This window comes from Cynocephalus volans, chromosome 5 (genome assembly GCF_027409185.1).
Source record: "Cynocephalus volans isolate mCynVol1 chromosome 5, mCynVol1.pri, whole genome shotgun sequence".
Taxonomy (NCBI): Eukaryota; Metazoa; Chordata; class Mammalia; order Dermoptera; family Cynocephalidae; genus Cynocephalus; species Cynocephalus volans.
This window is the reverse complement of record NC_084464.1, coordinates 41,325,956-41,337,224: the sequence shown is the minus strand read 5'-3', so window position 1 is coordinate 41,337,224 and position 11,269 is coordinate 41,325,956. Positions and strand designations below refer to the sequence as shown.

The window sequence follows — 11,269 nt, the reverse complement described above, 5'->3', positions numbered from 1 at the left end:
GAAGCTAAGGCAAAGATGTAAACTGCCTGCCTGGGTGTTGAAGTCATGCCTCAGTATGCACATACAGCGCTTTACAAAGACTAGAAGATTTGTTAGTCCCAGACATTAAAAGAAATCTCTGTCCAATTTTTAGTTGACCATTAAGCTACCCATCTTCAGTGGATACACACTGCAGAGAATTCAAACATTATAGTATTAGTTTAGAGAAGTTACTAACCAAAAAAGCAACAACTACAACAATAAGCAGCAACAACAACAAACTCTGGAGAGGCAGGGAGAATCTGATTTACACAGTTGCCATTATTTATATAATGTCTAGTTTTTAACATAAAGTTATAATAGAGGTGAAGAAACAAGAACATATGGCCTGTATGGGGTGGGAGGAAGTGGGTGAAAAATCAATAGAAGGAAGTTCTACTAGTCCGTTTCTGTTGCTTGTAACAAAATACCTGAAACTGGGTGATTTATAAAGAAAATGAAATGTACCGCTTAAAGGAAAGTCCAAAGTCCAGTTGGTGAAAGTCTTGTTGGTGACAGTGATGGCAGGATATCACATTGTAAAATGGTGGAGCAGAGAGAGACTAATCTCCTCATTCACTCTCCTCTCAAAGCCCTCGGAACCACACCCCTGACCACCACTATTAATCCATTTACTACTGCACAGTCCTACAATCCAATCACCTCTTCAAGGCTCCACCTTTCAATTACCATAATAGGATTTCCCACCCTCTTAGCAGTCATACTGGGGGCTAAGTTTCTAACATGTAAAACTTGGGAGACACAATTCAAGCTTCAGGGAGTTTGGGGTGGACATAATTGAATCCACTACAGAAGTCTAGACATTGAACTTAATAGACTAAGACTTCAACCACTTATTTTTAAAATATAGTCAAAGAGCCAAAGGAAACCATGTCTAAAGAAATAAAGGAAGATATGAGAACTATGTCCCAGTAAATAGAGAATATTAATAAAGGGACATAAATTATTTTTTAAAAAAGAACCACATCAAAATTTTAGAGTGGAAAAATACAGTAATGAAATTAAAAATTCAGCAGAGGGTCTCAACACTGGATGTAAAACAAGCAGAAGAAAGAATCAACAAACTTAAAGATAGGTCCATTGAGATATTCTAGTCTAAACAATATTCTTTTTAAAGATTAAGAAAAATAAACAGAGCCTAAAGAAATGTGAGACATTATCAAGCACACCAAAACACTGACCACACCAAATGTTGGAGAGTATGTGGAGTGACATTCAATTGAACTCTCATTCAATTGCTTGTGGGCATGCAAAACTGTACAGCCACTCTGGAAGACAATTTGGCAGCTTTTTACCAAACTAAATAAATTCTTATTATACAATCTAGCAATCATGTTTCTTGGTATTTACTCAGATGACTTGAAAACTTATTTATTCACAAAACTTTCCACACCTATGTTTATAACAATTTTATTCATTGTTTACACTTCCCTCTGTGTGATGGAGATGAAAAAAGAAAGGATTACTCAAAGTGCCATGAATGCCATGAGAGGCCCAAAGTGACTGCACTTCAGCAACTCCCCTGTTAGGAGGAGAAAGCTGAATGTGACAGCCTTGATTCAAAGTTAGCTCCTCTTTTTTATTGTAAAGACAAGGAAGTTTTACAAGAAAAATCAGTTGATTCAATCATCAAAGAAAGCAGTGTAAAACTAGTAACAGCAGTAAAATTAACAATGTGACATTCCAGAATGCAATGTGTGAAAAGTTAAGTTGATCCACCAACAAACAGCTTGCCCTTAGCAACCATTTTCTTTCCCTACAGCAATTTCCTCGGCATATTTAAATAGCAATCAAGCAGCTTCCTCAACATATCTTAACAACAATCAGTAGGTTAGGCTGCACCCAAGATATCTGCTCTTAGAGCCAGCAATTTTGCTATGTTACAATTCTTTATCTACAACAGAGACTTTAGCCCAGGGAAAGTTTCTTGTCTTTTCTCGAAAGTTAGGCCCTGTGAAATACATTTGCTTTATTAATGTTAGTACTCTCTACAATTCATATTTACCAAAGCTTGGAAGCAAAAAGTGTCTTTACATAGGTGAATAAATAAACAGACTATGGGACATCCATACAATGAAATATTATTCAGTTATAAGAAGTAATGATATATTAAGCCAAGTCATGGAGAAAACTTAAATGCATATTCCTAAAAGAAAGAAGCCAATATTAAAAAGCTACATTATATATAATTTCAACTACAAGATATTTCGGAAAAAGCAAACCTACATAGACAGTAAAAACTCAATGGTTGGCAGGGGCTCGGGGGGAGTGAGGGAAGGTAAATAAGTGGGACACAGAAGATTTTTAAGACAAGCTATTTGGCATGATACTGTAATGAAGGATATATGTCATTATACATTAGTCAAAACTAATAGAATGTGCAACACAGAGTGAAACCTAATGTTAATGATGGACTTTAGTTAACAGCAATTTATCAATATTGGTTCATCAATTGCAACAAAGTTACCACACCAGTACAATATGTTAATAAGAGAAATCTGGAAGGGGACTGGGGTGTATGAAAACTCTCTGTACTTTCTACACAATTTTTTTGTAAACCTGAAACTTCTGAAAAGTAGTCCATCAATTTAAAAAATGGAAGAGAAAAACAGAATGAATCAACAAAACATGTTCCAACTATATGCTGTCTATAAGAGATTCTCTTTATTTTTTTACTGAAACATGATTGTACATATCTACGGCATACTACATTGAATATCAATACCTGTGTACAGTATGTGATGCTCAAATCAGGATAATTAGTATATTCAACATTACAAAATAAGATTCTCTTTAGATTCAAAATGCAAATAGGTTGAAACTGAAAGGATGAGGAAAGATATTTCATTCATACAATAACCAGGAGAAAGTGTTAATTTTATACTCATATCAGACAATACCAACTAAAGGCAAGAATTGTTACTATAGTCAAAGGACAATTTATAACGATAAAATGGTTGATCCACCAAGGAGATATAACTACTATAAACATGTCTACACCTAGAGCAGATCCCCAAATCACATGAAGCAAAGACTAACAGAACTGATTGGAGCAATAGGTAATGCCACAATAATAGTTCACCTTCTAACACCCCATTTTCAATAATGGATTTTTTAAAAAAGACAGAAGTTCAGCAAAGAAATATAAGATGTGAACAACATTATAAAACAAACTAGACCTAACACACATCTATAGAAGACTTCATCTAAAAGCACCAGAATACACATATTTCTCAGTGCACATGAATTTTTTTGCAAAATAGACCACAAGTTAGGCCACAAAACAAGTCACAATCAATTTAAAATGGTTGAAATCATATAAAGTATGTCCTCTAACCACAATAAAGTGAAATTAGAAATTAATAACAGAAAAAAAAATTGTAAAATGCACGTGTACCTAGAAATTAACACATTCCCAAATAATAAATGGTTCCGAACAAATCACAAGGGAAATTAGCAAATAATTTGAGAATGACAACAGAAAAACAAAGTACCAAAACTGAATGGAATGCAGCAAATTAGATCAGATAGAGATGTGTTTAGATGAACAAACTTCTGTCATTGATTTGTCAGTTTCTCTGGAATGAAAAAGCGCATGTGTGTAAAAATCAAGTGACATAATAGTATGTACAAGATGGTTCCATTGTTTTGTTTTTTATTTTAGCTACTTTTGTCATGGAATCATCCTAGAGTGGGAGATCTCGTAAGCAAAATAAATAAATAAATAAATAAACTTAAACTCTTTTGCTAAAAATTAAAAGAGAATATAATATGGAGAGACTGGGTAGTATATTTATATTGGGTATTCCATCTCAAGTGATATTTAAGCTCAAACCTGAAATACAGGAAGGAGTCAGTCATGACAAAATCAGAGGAAGAACAGTTTAGGCAAAAGTAAAGCTAATTCAAAAGTCCAATAGAAAATGACTTTTTTCTATTTGTAATGGAAAGTTATGCCAGTTATGGTCCTAGCAGAAAATAGATGGCACACTCCAACTGTGATATTGAGGGAAGACTAACAAAGAAAATATTTACAAAGATGTGGGGAAAATTTAGAAACACTAAAAAGGGATTTCTATATGTGTATTATAAATGCACTACCCTGAAGCTAGCAACAGTGCCCAAGCCTGTTATCAACCCAAGGCCTGACATAACAAAGGGATGAAGTGTTACTGGAAACCAAACAGAGAGAGAGCATCTGTTTGTAGGTGGCTCTCTCCAGGAGTTGTGACCTTTGGTTCAGGAGCATAGATAGCCTCATGTGTTCCAGCTGAAAGGGAACTAGGGGAATTTATCACGAATTAGCTGTACTCTCACCCTCTGATCCTCAGCTGGTGACTCCCAAGGCTCCAATAGTGGGATTGGTGCATGAAGCCTTTTCCCTTGCTGCAGAAAGGTAGGCAGAAGACCCACTCCAACCCCCATCCTCACCACAAAGGCCTGCAGATCCTTTGGCAGGACAATCCCAGAGCCAAGCTAGGGGAGAGCCCTAGAAAACACACTCCATCACTCTAGAACACTGGCACAAACTGTACACCTTCCATCTCCTACTCTCAGGAGAAAGAAATAAAGGGCATCCAAATTGGAAAAGATGAAGTCAAATTGTCCCTGTTAGCAGATGACATGATCCTATATATAGAAAAGCCTAAAGACTCTACGGGAAAACACTTAGAGCTGATAATAGAATTCAGTAAAGTTGCAGGATACAAAATCAGCACAGAAAATTAGTAGAATTTTTATACTCCAACAATGAACTAACAGAAAAAGAGATCAAGAAAGCAATAGTCACCAAATAAATAAAAATAAAATAAAATACCTAGGAATCAATTTAAACATGGTGGTGAAAGATTTCTACAGTGAGAACTGCAAATCACTGTTTTTAATTAAAGAGGACACAATGAGAAGGAAAGACATTCCATGTTCTTGGATTGGAAGAATTAACATTGTGAAAATGCCCATAGTACCCAAAGCTATCTACAGATTCAATGCACTCACCATCAAAATACCAATGACATTTTTCACAGAAATTGAAAAAACAACCTTCACATTTATATGGAACAAAAAAAGACCCCTAATAGCCAAAGCAATCCTGAGCAAGAAAAAATAAAAGCCGGAGGCATAACCCTACCTGACTTCAAACTATACTAAAAAGCTATAATAACTAAAACAGCATGGGACTAGCATAAAAACAGAAAGTTGGACCATTGGAACAAAGTACAGAACCCAGAAATCAACCCACGTACTTACAGCCAACCAATCTTTGACAAAGGCGACAAAAAACATACATTGGGGGAAAGACAGCCTCTTCAGTAAATGGTGCTGGGAAAACTGGACATCCACATGTGGAAGAATGAAACTAGATCTGTACTTCTTGCCATATATAAAAATTAATACAAAATGGATTAAAGACTTAAGTATAAGACCTGAAACTATAAAAATACAAAAAGAAAACAGGGGAGATGCTTCAGGATATAGGACTGGGCAAAGTCTTTATGAATAAGACCTCAAAAGCACAGGCCACAAAAGAAAAAAGAGACAAGTGGGAATATATCAAACTAAAAAGCTTCTGTACAGCAAAGTAAACAATCAACAGAGAGAAAAAAACAACTGACAGAATGGGAGAAAATATTTGAAAATTATACATCCGACAAGAAATTAATATCCAGGATATACAAGGAACTCAAACAACTTAACAGTGAAAAAACAACTAACCTAACTTAAGAATGGGTGAAGGACCTAAATAGACATTTCTCAAAGGAAGATATACAAATGGCCAACAGACACATGAGAAAATGCTCAATGTCACTAAGCATCAGGTGAATGCAAATCAAAACCACATTGAGATACATCTCACTCCAGTTAGACTGGCTATTATAAAAAAAGAGAATAACAAATGCTGGTGAGAATGAGGAGGAAGAGGACGCTCTTACACTGTTGGTGGGACTGTAAATTAGTGCAGCCATTATGGAAAACAGTATAGAGGTTTCTCAAACAACCAGAGATAGAATTGCCATATGATCTAGTAATCCAGCTGCTGGGTATACACCAAAGGAATGAAAATCATCATGTTGAAGGGAGACCTGCACTCCCATGTTTATCACACCTCTATTCGCAATATCCAAAATACGGAACCAACCTAAACATCCATCAACAGACAACTGGATAAGGAAAATGTGGTATATGTATACAATAGAATACTACTCCGCCATAAAAAAAAAAAATGAAATTCTGCAATTCACAGCATATGGATGAGCTTAGAGAAAATTGTGTTAAGTAAAATAAGCCAGGCACAGAGGGAAAAATATCACATGTCCTCACTCATAAGTGGGAGCTAAAAAGTAAAGAAAAAAGGAAAAAAGGAAAGATACAACAACCACAATAATAAGTTGAACTTTTAGAAGGAGAGAACAGAACTGTGTTTACTAGAGGTGGGAAAGGGGAAAGGGGTTAGCAAGAAATTGGTGAAGGCTCACAAAGAATGATTACATTTTGAAATAACGAATATACTAATTACCCTGATTTGATCATCACTAATTGTATACAGGTATTGATATTCAACTCTGTAACTGACAAATATGTATAATCCACTATGTTTCAAGAAAGAAAAAAAAAAAAACTAACTTGTCCCTAATTGTTTCCTATTTAAAATTGGTGTCCAATGTGTTGGGAAATTGAATGTCTTTATTTTAAACATTTAACAACAGAAGAGACTTGCTCCCAAGCTCAATTCAGTAGGTAACTAATTGCACATAAGCATTTCCATAGAGAGATCTGTCTCAAGGAACTTTCTCTGCTAACTCATCACCTAGAATAAGGATAAATGGCTTGTTTGGAAACAATGGCCAAGAGAGCTCAGGAATAGCATATAAATAACACATACATAAAGCATTGCTGGTATTTTCTACTATTGTCTTCCTAACCCATGCTTTTTTTCTCTTTGGTATCCTTGTATCAGCTGAAAATCTAACAGTTCTGAAGCTAATTCTTAAATTCTCATCCATGTACTACAGTTTCTTTGTTCTTCTCTGAGAGTTTGAAAAATTCGTGTGTATTCCTTCATAATTCTTTTTTATTAGAGGATATTTATATCACAATAAGGTGAGTAAAAAGACACTTGTCTTTAAAGTCCATACTTTCTTCGGGAAGGTTGCACTGAGTGCAGATCATGATGCTTAATATGCATATGAAGGGCAGAGAGCATTTCATTTCAGGGGGCCTTTTCTAAACTCTGGAAATATGTAGTTCAGTGGCTCTAGGAAACAACTAGATTTCATTTTGTGGTTGATTTCTCTCTGTCTTCACTTAAACCAACCTTAAAACCACTTAAATTTCAGTAAACACTATGACAGATACTAAATACCTGATTCAATCATGTGATCTTTTTTAATATATGGTCAAGATTTGATAGATTGACTTGTTCATGTGTTTCATCCAGATGTTTTGCTGAGATATAAAAATAACTTATTTCTTCTTATGATCTTTTACTATACATAAAACTAAATAGTGGTATAAATATAAATAAAATGCAGTGTGTGATGAAAACGATGTATAAAAATATACTAGAATAAAAATGCGAGTGGAGATATAAAGAAGATGTTAACAGGAATAGAGTCTGGCACTACTAAAGTGTCCTAAACATTTGTGGATAAATAATCCCTGTATAGTAAAACAGTGGTAGAAAACCACTGGAAGCAAAAATTCAAAATGCAGTTGGAAGCCAAGAACTAAAAGTAATGAAATATCATGAGAATGACATGGGAAAGATTACAAATCTAAGGACAGAATTATACAACTTAAACGTACTTCACGAGTAAATTGCATTTATTAGAAGCACCTGCTCTGGTATCTCCAGGGAAATAGTCAGAAAAATAAAGGGGCTCTGGGGTGGCCAGCATTTACAAACAAAACTACGCTTAATAAGTGGTTATTGTTATTGGATACTTCTGGCCTTGGATAGCAGATAATCAAAAGACAACATTCACATCGTAGCTCTGAGTAGCTTTGAGTGACACCTCAGAAAATGACTTGGAGGATTTAATGAAATAGAGAATGTGAAAACTGTGCTTTCTAACCCTACAAATGTACCTGTTACCCTTAAACCACTAAGTCACTGGCAGAGTAACTCAGAATTTTGTCATCAGGGTGCTATCTTAACTTCCCATCTGAACATCCCCCATGTTACAGAAGATTTTAATTTTCATGAAATATACCTCACCACTAAAGGAAAAAATATATAAACAAAAAATTAATTTTTATCAAAATACTGCTTCACTCAGCTGGTTTAGTTTGTTATTTCAGAGTGCCTTTTAGTTGAAAAACAAAGGAACATGTCCATAAAATGTAAAATAATTTCTGGATTTGAATCAGCCTCTGGGCCTGAACTATGATATTGACTTTTCTTTCTTTTTTTTTTTTTTTGACAGTTTTTTTATTGAAACATAATTGATTATATGTATTTGTGGGGTACAGATTTGAATATGAAGGCTTGCGTACAATATGTGGTGATCAAAACAGGATAATTAGTATACTCATGTTTACAAAACATAATCAATCTTTGTGACCCTTAACTAATTTCTCACTTCTTTTGACAGCAGTTACCTGAAGTTAAAAAAATGTATTCGTAGCTATATAGAATCAGTGGGTCACTGATAAGTTTCCAAATTCTTGTATTAAAACAGGATGATAAGCTCATTCAATAAAGGAAAATCTTTATAAGATGAATAAATTAACTAAAATTAACTAGCATGAAACATCAAATGCTTAGTTTAACCTAAATAATTATGCAAAAAAACACATAAATGCAAAACCTAATTCCCGAGCACGGGGAGACCTCTGTTATTGCAGCTCAACTTTCCCAATTTATGCTTAAGAAAACGGATGTTAAATAAATTGTTTAAATTTCTTGCTCAACTCCAAACAGTAAGACAAATTTGCTTAAAACCAAAGACTTCCTACTCTCCATGGAGATAATATAATTATTCACCTCCAGGTTTTCTCCTCCTCTGTCTTCTACTGTTACTATCTCAATACTTGCACTCTTCTCAACACTTCAGTAACGCCTTGCAGCTGTGTTTCTGGAAATGAACCATCGCTTGGCCCCATGCCACGTCCACTCTATCAGACATCTGCACATAGAAACCAATAAACTTCTTTCTAACAGCCTTGTCAGCTGATTTTTACTCCATCCAAAGTTTGAAAACAATTGTTTTGGGGTTCCCAAAACACAGACACTTCTACTTTGCCTTTACTCTTCATCATAATTTAAGGAGATAGTTATCTTCATCCATATTATACAGAGGAGGAAATTCACTTTCAGAAAGGTACGGTTACTTGTTTAAGATAATTGCCTTTACTCTGTAGTGTAGTGAAGTTAGATCACCTGGGGCCAGAACATTTGTTACTCTGATCTCAGGTTACTGCACCCCATCTCCTATGAGTGGACAGCCAATGCATCATCATGTTTTGGCATTACCCTTAACCCTAACTTTTTGGCACTTCTCTACTACAGGTAAAATAAATTGAAGATGATGGCACTAATTAACAAAAGCCACCCTGAAGAGTTTATCCTACTGGGCTTTGCTGACCGACCTTGGCTAGAGCTTCCTCTATTTGTTATTCTTCTTATAACATACCCCATGGCTTTGATGGGGAACATCGCCATCATTCTGGTGTGCAGGTTAGACCCCCGTCTCCACAGCCCTATGTATTTCTTCCTCACCAACCTCTCCTTTTTGGACATGTGTTATACCACGAGCATCGTTCCGCAGATGCTGTTTAACCTGGGGAGCTCTAAGAAGACCATCAGCTATATGGGGTGTGCTATTCAGCTTTATTTCTTCCACATAATGGGGGGCACAGAATGTCTGCTCTTGGCTCTTATGTCATTTGATCGCTATGTGGCCATCTGCAAGCCTCTGCACTACACCCTCATCATGAATCAGCGCATCTGTATCCTGTTAGTAGCCACTGTGTGGCTTACTGGAATGACCTATGCTATCTCAGAGGCCTCTGTGACATTACGGTTGCCACTGTGTGGTCTCAATAAACTGGATCACTTGGTGTGTGAGATTCCAATTCTGATAAAGACCGCCTGTGGTGAAAAGGGTGTTAATGAGCTCATGCTCTCTGTGGTATGCATTTTTATGTTGGCTGTTCCACTCTGCTTAATTCTTGCCTCCTATGCTTGTATTGGACGTGCTGTATTTAAGGTTAAATCTTCTGAAGGAAGGAAAAAGGCCTTTGGGACATGTTCCTCCCATCTCATTGTAGTTTTCTTATTTTATGGCCCAGCCATTAGCATGTACCTCCAGCCCCCTTCCTCCATCACAAGGGACCAGCCCAAGTTCATGGCTCTTTTCTACGGAGTGGTGACTCCTACACTCAACCCCTTCATCTACACTCTGAGGAATAAGGATGTAAAGGGGGCATTAGGCAATCTGGCGAGGAGCATTTTCAGTTCCAAGTCATAATGGGTAGACATCAAATAAAGTTATTTAACAATTAGAGTAGGTTTATATGGGTTTCTCTAATAACTTATTCTTGTCTCATAATCAAATTTCATATTACATGTTCTTTTTTTTAATCATGCCATGTTTCTGATATATTTTATAATCACGTTGGGCAAGGATTATACTCAGCTAATATGCACCAGTAGGGGGACTCTGTTTTGAAAATATATTTTTAAAAGTTTTACACTCATTGGTACATACTGAAATAATAGCTGGTTAAGTAGTAAAAAGTATTAATATAAATTATAATATAAAGTCATTAGTTAGAGCTAATTGTCATCAAAATAGCATGGCAACCATTCATCACTGAGCTTCCTCTCAGTGTCATCTGAGAAACATTCCAACACGATTTGAGAATTGTCCCACGTCTAAGTGGGCAGTGTGGCTCCACTGAACATCCAGTGGGAAGCACAATGTGCTTTAGAAGAAACATGAATCTCAAAAGTTTATCAACCTCTCTTCATGTAGATGTTATTGTCACTTTTAAAATGCATTGTAAATCTTGTTTAATGAATGTATGCAGTGTTTTTGTATTTTTAATTAAAGAATTTATCATTAAATATTAAAATGAGGAGAGTAAAGGTACAAAAAATATAAATAAGTTTCTTAACATTTTTTTAATTGTCATAAGCAAGAGTCTTCCAAATAAGTGAGGAAATAAAGAGGTGATATTAATAATGAACCACAACCTGGAAACATTTCTGTACATGAATTGCAATATC

The 11,269-nt window shown here is 35.5% G+C and overlaps 1 protein-coding gene across 1 annotated transcript; it reads left to right on the top strand.

Annotated features, from left to right (window-relative positions):
- The first annotated feature begins 9,566 nt into the window (after positions 1 to 9,566).
- Positions 9,567 to 10,508, top strand: LOC134378964 (olfactory receptor 2B11-like). Its single transcript, XM_063098245.1, has one exon. The coding sequence runs from the start codon at positions 9,567 to 9,569 to the stop codon at positions 10,506 to 10,508; it is 942 nt and encodes a 313-aa protein (XP_062954315.1).
- Positions 10,509 to 11,269: the final 761 nt, after the last annotated feature.